Source organism: Mirounga angustirostris, unplaced genomic scaffold (genome assembly GCF_029215605.1).
Source record: "Mirounga angustirostris isolate CCGP_5_RB_7025 unplaced genomic scaffold, mMirAng1.0.hap1 SCAF_13, whole genome shotgun sequence".
Classification (NCBI taxonomy): domain Eukaryota; kingdom Metazoa; phylum Chordata; class Mammalia; order Carnivora; family Phocidae; genus Mirounga; species Mirounga angustirostris.
In genome coordinates this window covers 12,687,441-12,700,579 of record NW_026991721.1, presented here as the reverse complement: position 1 = coordinate 12,700,579, position 13,139 = coordinate 12,687,441, and the positions used below count along the sequence as shown (strand labels likewise).

The 13,139-nt window shown below is 53.6% G+C and overlaps 1 protein-coding gene across 1 annotated transcript; it reads right to left on the bottom strand.

Moving 5' to 3' along the window:
* Positions 1-3,302: 3,302 nt before the first annotated feature.
* APLNR (apelin receptor) lies at positions 3,303-7,042 on the bottom strand. Its single transcript, XM_045893656.3, has one exon. It carries the CDS (start codon positions 6,617-6,619, stop codon positions 5,477-5,479), a length of 1,143 nt encoding a protein of 380 aa, XP_045749612.1. The 5' UTR covers positions 6,620-7,042; the 3' UTR covers positions 3,303-5,476.
* Positions 7,043-13,139: the final 6,097 nt, after the last annotated feature.

Sequence of the window (13,139 nt, the reverse complement as noted above, 5' to 3'; positions counted from 1 at the left end):
TGGGAAGATAAGGCTCTCCATGTTGCTCCATGAAGGCAGGGATGATGTCAGGTTCATGTCAGTATCTCCAGCTTCTAAGACAGTCCAGGCACATAGTAGGCACTGAACAAAAAGTTTGTTGAGTGAAAAAAATCCATGACCCTTGCTTGAGACTCTCGCAATCTCGCTATAACCAGTCAGCCCAAGGTCTCTGAATCTCCTTTACTGTCAGCTTGATTTTAAGCTTCCCTTGTAATTGTCTCCAACATTGCTCACAAGGACTTTCTAAGCATTTGGGCAATAATTCACAAGAGCTGCATCAGTTGCATCAGGCCCTGCAAGCTTCCAACTGCTTGGAGTTCAGACAGAGGGGTACCATCTGAGAAAGGCAGACGTCACATCTAGGTCCTGTCAGGCCGTGCCATCCTGGTTTCTGGGGGTGGTCTTCCCAAGGGACCCATTAGCCTCTTTTAGCATCTTCCTCCAACAAGCACACTGTGAGGGGACCAGAACCCCCAGCCTCTTCTAGGAGACCCTGGTATGTATCTTTAAGGAAAACAGCTCAAGCCCAGGCACAGGAAGTCATCCCCTAAAATAATCCCTGGCCCCCAAGTTGTCTAGAGACCTGGACCATAGTCCCAGGCCTCAATCTGCTGTCATCCACTCTTTGAGACCTGGGCAAGTTTGTCTCGGTGTCTCTGCCTGGCTCCCCTCCCAGAGCTGGTGGGGGTGGCAGAAAGCACAGATGAGGGGCATTCCAGTTCCTCATAGGGGCTGTGCTCCTTCTCTTCTCTGGGTAACTCCTCTGCACAGAGCCTTCCACGACCACCCCCCTCCCCACACCACAGGCACGCTCTCTGAGGTCTGCTCTGACACCCTGCCTGGACTCATTCCATTGTCTCCATTAGGCCCTCCAAGCACCTTCTGTGCTCCTGCCTTACAGCTTGCTGATTATTATCGCCCCTCTCACGGTTTCCGCCAGCCCACTGGGTCCCGTTCACCATTTGATCCTGTGCCCCCCATGCTCTTTGGCACCGAAGTAGTAAATAAGGACTGGATGAATAACCACAGTGGGTGAGTGAGTGAAGAAACGAAGAAATGTGTGGACAAATGAATTATTAACTGCTCTGCAATCTTAGTTTTTTGGATAACTTACCTCAAATTTCCCTGAAGGATTGGTGAGGGGTTTTTTTACAGCAGCTGTTAAAAAAAAAAAAGCTCAAATGGCTTGTTGTTGCAGTTGTAAGTTCCTGCCGGGTTTTCCTGGTATGCTTCCAAAGACTGAAAACAAGTACTGACCCCCTGTCCTCCAGCTCCCTCCCTGGCCCCCACTGCCCTGCTACCCACTGCCCCCTCACTCTCTGTATTTCTCTCCACATTCTCTGTGTCTGTCTCTCCCCGCACTCTCTCTCTTCTCTGTCTCTCTGTCTCCGTCTCTTTCTCTGTCTCTGTCTCTCTGTCTCTTTTTCCATCTCTGTCTCTCTCTCTGTCTCTATCTCTTTGTCTGTCTCTCTCTATCTCTCTGTCTATCTCTCTCTGTCTCTATCTCTCTCTTTCTCTGTCCCTATCTCTCTCTGTCTCTCTGTCTCTTTCTCAGTCTATCTCTCTGTCTCTTTCTTTGTCTCTCTTTCTCTGTCTCTGTCTCTTTGTCTCTCTGCCTCTGTCTCTCTGTCTCTTTTTCCATCTCTATCTCTCTTTGTCCCTATCTCTCTGTCTCTCTGTCTCTTTCTTGATCTATCTCTCTGTCTCTCTGTCTCCGTCTCTTTCTCTGTCTCTGTCTCTTTTTCCATCTCTGTCTCTTTCTTTCTCTGTCTCTATCTCTTTGTCTGTCTCTCTCTATCTCTCTGTTTATCTCTCTCTGTCTCTCTCTTTCTCTGTCCTTATCTCTGTCTGTCTCTTTCTCAGTCTATCTCTCTGTCTCTGTCTCTCTCTCTTTGTCTCTCTTTCTCTGTCTCTGTCTCTGTCTCTTTGTCTCTGTCTCTCTGTCTCTTTTTCCATCTCTATCTCTCTCTTTGTCCCTATCTCTCTCTGTCTCTCTGTCTCTTTCTCGATCTATCTCTCTATCTCTCTGTCTCGATCTCTGTCTCTCTCTGTCTGTCTCTCTCATGCATTCCCCACCATTCCCCTCCCCTCCTCATCCTCATCCTGACCAGGTCCTTGTGCACTGAGCACACCACCCCGCCCCCCCCGCCCCGCCCTGTGTGCCAGCGCCTTACAGACGAGGCCTCACTCCCCTCCCGACTACCTGGCTCTCCCACACTTGTGCTTTGGGACAGACAGTGGCTGAGAGCGTGGGCTTTGCAAGTGGACAGACTCAGTTGTCCCAGGCCTCATTCTTCCACATACTGGTTGTATAACCCTGCTCGAGGTACATGACTAACCTCTCCGAGCCTTGGCTTCCTTATCAGCAAACTGAGCTGAAGAGACCCCATTCAGAGCATTGCAAGGATTGAATGAGATAATGTTTAGACGTGCTTAGCACACACCGTGGGGAATCACAGTAACCGTGGGCTCTCTCGTTCCAATCCATTCTACTGCAGTGGTTGCTTCTGTGTCATCTGCAGACGCTGTTAGTACCTGAAATCCTCACGGGAGATGATAAATACCTCTGGACTGAGTGTTCCCCCCACCCCAAGGATGGTTTCAGACTCTTCTGCCTCCAAATCAACACCCACCCAGAGCGCCGTTTCCTCTGTCTCTGACTCACTGGTCTTTTGTGCCCACCTTCATTTGCCCACAGAATCTGTGTGGATGGGGACATCCCCAAACCTGGCCTCCCCCAAAAATCATCTGAGGAGCTTTTAGCAGTTGTGAACACCCAGGGTGAGTCCAGGAGATTCACATTCCTTAGGTCTGGGGTGCTGCTTGGGAATGGGTATTTGCAGACATCCGGAGTGACTGATTGCAGGCCAGGCACCCAAACCTCTAATCTGAGTGGATGCTCACGGGACAATGAATGAGTGAATGAGTGAATGAATGAATGCCAGCATTTTCCTACAGGCCTGTACTCTGGACTCTAAGATGTGTGCCCATTTGTCCCACAGGTTTTCAGAGCACGAAGCCTGAGCTGCTCCCCGCGCCCCGCCCTTATTTCCTGTGCTTCCCCTGGTCTCGCTCCCCACCTGTGCCCTGCCCTGTGTCTATTGCTCCCTGTTCTGCTCGCCTCCCCCACTCCCTTTCCAGTTTCCCACCTGACTCCCGTTAGCTCCTACTTTCCTCCCGTCTCCCTCAGCCCACACCACCTCCCACTGAGACATTTGCAAACCGGGGCGCCTTTCCTTGTCCCTAGACACTTGTGTGGGAAGAGGCTTTGGACACGATAGTTACACAAAACAGATTTATTGAATGAACCACAGTGACTAACAGGGTCAGAAGAAAAGTAGCAGAGACGTTCCAAAGAAGGGGCTTGTAGGGGACGAGGGAGCCTCCACCCTCTGTCCAGGGCCACTGATGAGTTCCAGGCAAGAGGTCTCGGGGGTCACCGTGGGGGGCCTCAGAAGGGCGCCCTCTTCCCTTCTTGAAGCTTCTCCAGCTTTAACTGCATGCTTTGAGGGGGGCCCTGGGCTGAGAAAGGGAGTCTGTGGAAGATTCTGGCCTGTGAGGAGGAGACTGAGCGGAGGTGGGCCTCTTCCTCTCTCCTCCTTCCTCTGCTCCCAGAGCTGGTGCCATCCCAGGGGTGGTCAAGCTCTCCATTTACACCAAGCTAAGCTCTTCCTGCCTCCGTGGCGCAAATCTTGTCCTTCACATCCTGTCCGGAGTCCTCCAAGAACAAAGCCTGGAATATACACACCCCTGCCCCCAGCTCACAAAGGCCCACCATCAATTTTGTCCTTGAGGCCTCGCTGGTAGCGTGAAGTCAGGCCCTCAGCCCTGCTGCACCGTGCCCAGCACCGCCCCACCCCCAGCCCAGCAGGAGAGGCCAAGGGGTCCCATCCTGATGGTGAGGTGAGAAATAACCCACTCAGTACTTTTCACCCAGGCAAGAAGGCGGCCTCCTTAGGGAGAGCGCCACAGACCCTGGAAAGAGGGAGACTGGCAAGGAACACACTCATAAACTCAGAGCAGGGTGGGGAGGCAGGTGGAGAAGGGGCCAAGGGAAGCTCTTACCCACCTCCTGCTTTCCTCATGGAACTAAGAAGGATGGGACCCAGCACATTGGGTTTTCCCAGGCCTTGGAGACAGATCTCCCCAGAGGGGCCCCAGCATTAGCATAGACTTCTCTCTTAAAGCACGGACCAGCCGTCAGAGCCCCCAAATCCAGTGGGGGCGGGTGGACTCATTTTATTCTATCTTGTCTCAATATGTCCCTCTTCCCCCAAGGATATTGTGTGAAGAGTGGAGAAGCGGTAGACAGTAAGGGGGTAGTTCACCCAAGGGACGAGTGACGCTCATCCATGCATACCCACAAACACACACACACACACACATAATTCTTGACACCCAGCAGCACCCAGTGCTCCAGGAAAGAGTCCTGCCTGGGGACGCCAGGCTGTGGTGCAGAGACCTGCAGCTCACAGTTCTGGAGGAGGCTGGAGGGTGAGGAATCGGAGAGGGTAGCCAAGCAGCACGTAGACTAAATACAGACTCCCTTCTTCCTCGACATTCCCTTCCCGACTCCCTGCTCCTATAACGACACCCAGGAGCCGGCCATCCCTTCACCAACCCCGTAGCCTTCCAATTGCCACAGGGAATAGAGGCTGAAGAGAGGGTCTGAGGAAATCTGCGAAAAGCACATCTAGTCGGCATCAGGGAGGGGCTGCAGGAGGGGAGGCCCCCTCTGGGATCCTTAGTGCCTGAAAGGACAGTGAACTGATCCAATTTGCAGGAAAGTTCCACAGCCCCCAGCTGCAGAGCCTGGAGCTAACTTGGCTGACACCAGTCCCTGCCGGGCTGTCAGGGAGCCCCAGAGACCTAGAGCAGGGGCCCTGAGTGCAAGCACAGGATTCTTAACCCTTAGGAGCCCTGCAGAACACAGAGGAGAAAAGGGGAGGAAGGAGGGATTGAGGGAGGGAGTGTGCTGTAGGAGAGGGGGGTCGGAGCCAGCAGGTGAGGATTCGGAGTGGAAAGTGCAGCTAGAGGGGAAAGCAGGAGCAGGGAGAAGGGGGAGAACATTAGGAAGAAAGGAGGGCAAAGAAAAAGCTGGATATCCAAGAAAAGGATTTGGGGGCAACACACTTCAGTTGAGCCAGGCTGACTTTCCGCTTTATACAAATGGGGAAACTGAGGCTCAGAGAGGTTAAGAGACTCGTGCAAGGTCCGTCTCACAGATACCGAGTGGCTGAGCAGGAGTCTGCAGGCCTCAGTCTCCTTCCACTAAACCACAAACCTCTGAACAAGACTCAAGGAGGAAGGAGGACAAGAGGGGGCAGGGAGGCAGGGAGCAGGGAAAAGGGTCAAGCGCAAGGGAGAAGGTGCTATCATGCTACCTGACTTCCAGAGAGCGAGGGCAAAGGCCGGGGCAGGGCAGAGGACACCGGACTCCTCTCTGACCCCAGCCCTAATCAACCACTAGGGTCTCTTGGCTGTAGGGGATGGACTTCTCGTGCATCTGCTCTCCAGCCTTCCCGGAGTTGGGGCCGGGCCCCTGGCTGTGGCCGGAAGAGTAGCTGGCCGACTTCTCCCCGCTGCTGCTGTGGGAGGCGCCCCCGCACCTGCTCCGGCCGCAGCAGAGCATGGAGGTGCAGGCCTGGCGGAAGCGGGGGTCGAAGAAGGCGTAGAGGAAGGGGTTGAGGCAGCTGTTGACGTAGCTGATGCAGGTGCAGTAGGGGAAGACGTTCATGAGGAAGATGTCGAAGTCGCAGGGCCAGTGCAGCAGGCTGCCCAGCATGTAGAGCGTCTTCACCAAGTGGTAGGGCATCCAGCAGAGCGCGAAGGTCACCACCAGCACCACGATGATGCTGAGCAGCCGGCGCCGCTTCCGCAGGCCCTCGATGCGCTCCTTGCGGAAGTGGCCGGCGATGGTCTGGGCGATGAAGAAGTAGCAGGTCAGCATGATGGTGAAGGGCACCACGAAGCCCACGGCGGTGGACGAGACCCCCAGGCCCACCTCCCAGGCCCACTCCGAGCTGGAGGTGGCCACCATGGAGTAGTCCATGTAGCACTGCACCTTGGTGGTGTTCTCCAGGTCCGCGGTGGAGCGGAACACCATGACCGGCATGGCCAGGAGGGCGGCCAGCACCCACAGGACCGCCGTGGCCACGGCCCCGCTGACCCGCAGCCTCAGCCGAGCGTTGGCCACGGGCCTCACGATGGCCAGGTAGCGGTCGAAGCTGAGCCCGGTGAGGCAGAAGACGCTGGCGTACATGTTGACGAAGATAACGTAGCTGCTGAGCTTGCAGGCAAAGGTGCCGAAGGGCCAGTCGTAGTCCCGGTACGTGTAGGTGGCCCACAGCGGCAGGGTCACCACGAAAGTCAGGTCAGCCACAGCCAGGCTGGCGATGAAGATGTCAGCTGAGCGTCTCTTCTCGCGGCTGCTGCGAAACACGGTCCAGAGCACCAGGCCATTGCCCGTGGTGCCCAGGAGGAAGACCAGCAAGTAGATGGCAGGGATGAGGGCCCCCGAGGACTTCCAGTCCGTGTACTCGCACTCAGACTGGTTGTCTGCCCCATAGTAGTTGTCGAAATCGCCAGCCTCCTCCATGCTGGGCAGCGGAGAGAAGACGGGCAGGGGGTTCCCGGGGTACCAGCTCCGTGGCTGTGGCGCCAACTCAGCAAGTGCCCGGAGCTTCTGGCTTGAGCCTCACAGGGCAGGCGAGAAGGGCTGAGGGTGTCCAGAGCCCTTCCCAGCAAGCGGGTGGAGGTGCCTCCGATCCTGGAGGATGCCCGCTCCCGCAGACTTCCCTCCACCCTCTCCTGCCTTGTCCTGGCCTCAGCTAAGACACTTCCTTGCGCCCTCCTGAGTCTCTGTCTCCTCCTTGTCTGGTCACTCCCTCCTCCCACCTCCAGACCAACCCCTCACTTGGGAGTCTTAAGATCTTTAAGTTACAGCCCACTTTTTTTTTTTTTTCTCCTTCTTCTCCCCTGGCAAGTGGACCAAATTGAGTCCTGCCGTGCTGGACAGAATATTATCTGGGGTTTGCAGCAGCCTGCTCTCCTCCTAGCCCCGCCTTCACCCTCTGGCTACCACCCACCCCCTCCCCAGCCCTCCCCACCCTCTCACTCTCACCCCCTCCCATCCCCTCTAAATGGGGCAAATTATGCAGATTGAAATCCAGCCTGAGCTGGAGCCCGGATGGGTGGGGGGCAAGGAGGGTGTGAGATTTCGCAGGATGCTCTGAGCACCTGGCAAGCCCTCCTGGCAGGCTGGTCTGGCCCCTTGGGTCTGGCCCCCAGCCTCCCCTCCTGCCCTCCCAGCCCCGCCCCCAGACCAGACTTCACTCTACCCTTCATAGTCATCCTCCTTTACTCCTCCACTTTGACCCTCTCTCTGGGAACTTTTATGGTTTACAGGCACGGTTAAGGGGATTTCTCTAGAATCCATAAGCGGTTGGCAGACTGCAGTTTGCAGATGGCCTAGGAAGTTTTAGAGGGTTGAGGACAAAGTCCCAGGAGAAAGAAACCCCAGACAAAAGTCACTAAATCAAGTCATTAAATCTGTGAGAAAACTGAGGCTTAGCGAGGCAAATGTTTTGCTCAAAGTCACAGGATGAATCTCTTTACAGTTCTGTTGTTTGCTTTTCTTCTTCTCCAAGCTTGCCAAATAGTAGGTGCTTGCCAGATAGTAGGTGATCACTAAATGATTGAGTAAAGGGATGGATGAACTGGGGAGCAAGTGAAAAGAACGGGCCATATGCGCTAAGAACCTAGGCGCATTTCAGTCTTTGGGGACCATGTCTCTAGAAGACCATGCAGCCAGGGGGGAGGCAGAGAAAGGGGCGGCCCTGGGGGGCTGCTGTGGGCACAGTCCCACACAAACCCACTTTGTCCTGTCTGGTCATCCTTCCAGGAGTGCTGGGCAGGAAAGAGAGAAGGATGCACAAGACATGATTTTTAAATATACCCGCCAAGAGTGGAGCAGTCCATCTAAGGTTGGGCAGGGATAATAAGATGGGACAAAATCAGGACACAAGTCATGGCCCCATCCAAAGCAAAGGGCTTATAAAACCAGAATCCCTCATCTCAAAGGAGGGTTGGTCAGAAAACCTTCTGCAGGGATCTTAAAGCAGGGTCCCCAAACTCAAATACCCACAAGGACCTGGTTAAGAGTGTTCAACATTTTATATGCACTTATTATCCCTTTTAATTGGCACAACAACTTTAGGAAGTAGGCACTCTTACTAATCTCCACTTACGGATAAGGAAGCGAAGGCACGAAGTCATGGGGAAGTGAAGTAATTTGGCCAAGGTCACTCAGCTAGTAATAGTCAGAGCCAGAATTCGAACCAAGGCTTGAGCACATGGACACACCCTCTAAGTTCCCCTCCCCAAAAAAAAGAAAGAAAAGAAAAAGAAAACCCCAACCCTTTTAGATTAGGGGTTTGTCATCTGCTGAGCATTATAGAAATGTAGGATAGCACTAGGATACCTGTAATTTACTCTAAAATAAGCTCTCTTGAGTAAAATTTTTAAAAGATTGATGAAATGATCCGAAGGAGTACATGCATCCCAATGTTTATAGCAACAATGTCCACAGTAGCCAAACTATGGAAAGAGCCTAGATGTCCATCAACAGATGAATAGATAAAGAAGATGTGGTATATTGGGGCACCTGGGTGGCTCAGTAGGTTAAGCATCTGCCTTCGGCTCAGGTCATGATCCCAGAGTCCTGGGATCGAGCCGCGCATCGGTCTCCCTGCTCAGCAGAGAGCCTGCTTCTCCCTCTCCCTCTGCCTGCCTCTCTGCCTACTTGGCTCTCTCTCTATCTCTCTGTCAAATAAATAAGTAAAATCTTAAAAAAAAAAAAAAAAAAGATGTGATACACACACACAATGGAATATTATATAGCCATCAAAAAATGAAATCTTGCCATTTGCAACAACGTGGATAGAACTAGAGGGTATTATGCTAAGCGAAATAAGTCAATCAGGGAAAGACAAGTATCATATGATCTCACTGATATGAGGAATTTGAGAAACAAGACAGAGAATCATAGGGGAAGGGAGGGAAAAATGAAACAAGATGAAACCGGAGAGGGAGACAAACCATAAGAGACTCTTAATCTCAGGAAACAAACTGAGGGTTGCTGGAGTGGTGGGGGGTGAGAAGGATGGCTGGTGCTGGGTGATGGACACTGGGGAGGGTATGTGGCTATGGTGAGCACTGTGAATTGTGTAAGACTGATGAATCACAGACCTGTACCCCCAAAACAAATAATACATTCATTATATGTTAAAAAAAAAAAAAAGAAGATAGTAGGAAGGGAAAATTGAAGGGGGAGATATCAGAGGGGGAGACGAACCATGAGAGACTATGGACTCTGAGAAACAAACTGAGGGTTCTAGAGGGGAGGGGGGTGGGGAGTTGGGTTAGCCTGGTGATGGGTATTAAAGAGGGCATTACTACATGGAGCACTGGGTGTTATACGCAACAATGAATCATGGAACACTACATCAAGAACTAATGATGTACTGTATGGTGACTAACATAACATAATAAAATAAAACTAATAAAAAAAAAGATTGACTAAAATACTTGAGATCCTCCCCACTCTCCCACTCCCCTGAGTGAACAGGTTATGAGAACCCAGGCCAGGCAATAGTCTGTACCCTAAGGGTCGGCACCACAACTTGATCCAGAAACTGCCCTGTGGGTGGCCATTCCCAAAGAGGATTCCCGGTCACCTGAGGCCCAGGAAAGCTGACAGGACCCAGCCTCTGGAATCTTGGCAGCCTGCAAAATGGTGGTCAGGACACCCAGTAGGACCCAGAACAGGAGCTTCATCGACCTCCTAGTACACAGGGCAGGAACTGTTTGGGGCCTGCTTGCTCCCTCGCGTGTCTCTAATAGAAGTCTATGCAGGTGCAGAGGGGCTTTCATTAATCTGACAGTGAGCTTGGGTGAAAATGGTTAACGTTCAACCGTGTCAGATTGCCTCAACCTTGACCTGTCAAAAGGGACCTGAGAGGATCTGTACCTCTGAAACAAATAATGCAATATATGTTAAGAAAAAAAAAAAAAGAAGAAGAAGAAGAAGGTAGCGGGAGGGGAGGAATGAAGCGGGGGAAATCGAAGGGGGAGACGAACCATGAGAGACGATGGACTCTGAAAAACAAACTGAGGGTTCTAGAGGGGAGGGGGTGGGAGGATGGGTTGGCCTGGTGATGGGTATTGAGGAGGGCACATTCTGCATGGAGCACTGGGTGTTATGCACAAACAATGAATCATGGAACACTTCATCTAAAACTAATGATGTAATGTATGGGGATTAACATAAGAATAAAAAAAAAAGGGACCTGAGAGGTGTGCAGGAACCAGTTTGGCTCGGGTCAGGTCATAACTGATAGCAGCTGTTATGAATTGAATTGAATTAAATTGACTGCTCAGAACCTTCCAGGATAAAGGCCAAGTGCAAGACCCACAGGTAATCCAGATCTTCTCTGGTTCTCCCAGAAAGATGTAGGCACCAGGGCCCTTTGCAGCTAGGAACGTAGAAGGAGAGCCAGTGAGCTTGCAGTGTTCCCAAAATCAGGTCTCTCCCCGCAGCTGTTCCTACTTGGGTCCTGAGCCAGATAGAGACCCCGTGGGAGAGGCTACGGGCCCATCTCTTTAGTCCTCTGGCTGCCAGGCTCTCTGCCTCTGAGGGGAGAAGGAGCGGTTAATCTCACCAGAGAAACCAGACTAGTTGAAATGGGAGGGAACTGGGGGCCAAGACTGGGAGTCCGGCCCTACTGATTAGGGCCGGACTGGGTGAGGTGCAGGTAAGATCTGACCTCTGGCCCAAAGCCAGCTGGAACCAGGTGGCCCATGTGGCCCCAGCAATGGCAGCCTGAAATGAGCAGAATCAGCCATCCTTACTCCTCACCCAGCCTGGCACCCAGGATCCCTGTCCATCCAACACAGAGGATGGAAGTTTAGTAAAGAGGACCCGTAGCTGAAGCTTGATCTATGTGCCCCCAGGGCTCCGAAGGAATTCCTCACCAGACGGAGCACACCTGGGCAGACACCTGTTTTCATTTCGGTAACCACCCCCCCCCACCGCCCCCAACCACCACCAAGCTGGAGCCTGGTAAATGCCTGTTGAATTAAAGCGGTAGGAACGCACTCAGGAAAAGACGGGAAAGGCTGGTCTTCACTCCAGGACCGAGCTCCTGACTTCACAAGGGCACCTCTTTTGCTACATTGATCCAGAATTATCGGCCCTGAGCCATCTGGCAAGCCAGCAGCTAGGGCAGGGCTGTTGGCCAGTGGCCCCCGGGCTGGCCTGCCCTGGACAGGCTGACTGGTTTCCCTGGGGACTTCGCTCTCTCCCGGGCGATTTCCTCAGGGTATTGTGAGGAGCCTGGCATGGTCAGCTCCTGGCAGAACAGCACCCCAGGCCTGCTGTGGGTCCCTTTGAGGAGAGCCCAGACTGCTGGGGGACCTCTGGAGTCAGTGATTCAATAGCCTTCACCCACCCCAGCCCTGGGTTTGTTCCTGGCCTAGAAAGCGAGACTGGCTTGGCCCCACGCCCGTGATTCTGTGTGTGTGTGTGTGTGTTCACTCACGGGCAGGGCTTGCGTGTGCTGTGGGGTACGAGTGTGCACTGGGTACATGCATGCTTTCGCGAGCCTGTGTGTACTGGGGTCAGGGACTGGATAAGCCTCCTCCTTGGAGGGACAGGAAAGGGTGCTTAATTGGATCTCTCTAAGGGCTTGGGGTGAGAGAGAAAGCCCAAAGCCTCCAAGTCTGCAAGGGCCTGCCCAGACCTTGCCCCAGGCTCTGGGTGGGGGACATCAAAGTGCAGGCTGTCTTTCTCTGCCCCTTGCTGACTTCTCACCTCCTCCCCCAGCCCTGCTCCAGCCCCCTCACTTCACAGGTCTGCTTTGAACTCACCCAGGGCCAAGCGGTCCTTTTCTCCCCTTCCCAAGAGAAAGCACAGCTGTGTCCTGAACAGCTGGTGGTGTTATCTGAGGGGAAGGGGAGGGAAGGACGGGGATGGAGATGAAACTGGGCGGCCCAGCCCGCTCAGGGATTCCTCTCCCCTTCCTTCAGCCACACAACACCCCCTTTCCCAGCCCAGCCCTGCGCACACTCACACACACACACTCACAAGCCCTACCTTAGCAGCTTATCTGAGCAAAACCAAATGGCCAGCTGCCTCTGACAATTAAGGCAGACCCCCCTCAGCCCCTCAGCAGTCCCTTCCTCTCCCCTGGCCATTTGGTGTTACTTCAAACTCCCAGGCGCACTGCAAACACCGAGGACACCCGGGGCTCCGGGGACAGTGAATGCAGGAAAGCCTGCTGGCCCAAGCACCAAGACATATAAGGTCCAGTCCCATCTTGGCGACTAATTCATTCGCTCGGCAAGTATTTATTGAGCAGCTACTATAAGCCAGACTCCAGCCGAGGCCCGCGGCCCGCACTGACTTGTGTGAGCAGCTCAGACCACGTCCCTGATCTCCTGCACATGCGCCCTGGAGGTGAAGAGACCCAAGAGCTGAACTCGAAACAGATTCCATGAACTCGGTGAGAAGAGCTGGGTCCATGGTAGACAGGGTGGAGCAGAAGAGGGCCTTCCTGGAGCGGCTGGCCTTCTAACTAAAATCTGAACGACGTGACCCTGCACCAGGCTCTGCCCTCTCTGAGCCTCGGTGTCCCTACCCGTGCACGAGGACTTTGAACCAGCTGGTGATTCTGGGAACTGTGGCAGTGGCGCCCAGGGGCGGTTGGAAAAGTGGATTTCTTGCTAACGGGGTCAGAACAGGGAGGCAAAATGAGATCAGAATCCCTTCCCCTTGCCGTGGCGCCGAGCAACACCTAATGGGTTGTTTATTAGGCTGTGATCTTCCCAGCCACCCCCTTACCCCCCACCTGACATTACCCACCCCCCATTATTTAGCACACCTCCCTATACATAGTGGGGCCTCTAGTAAATGTGTGGGGACTCTTTCTCTAGGCCACTGAGCCCCCACCCACCCAAGCTGAAGCCTGAGAAGACAGTAAGGGGGTGGGGGGCAAGGGGACCGCATGGGGGCAGCATCAGCATTTCATAGTGCACCCCCCACCCCTTCATAAGACAAC

Excerpts from the sequence above, each read along its gene's own strand:
- APLNR (XM_045893656.3), bottom strand. The coding sequence starts at position 6,619 with ATGGAGGAGGCTGGCGATTTCGACAACTACTATGGGGCAGACAACCAG.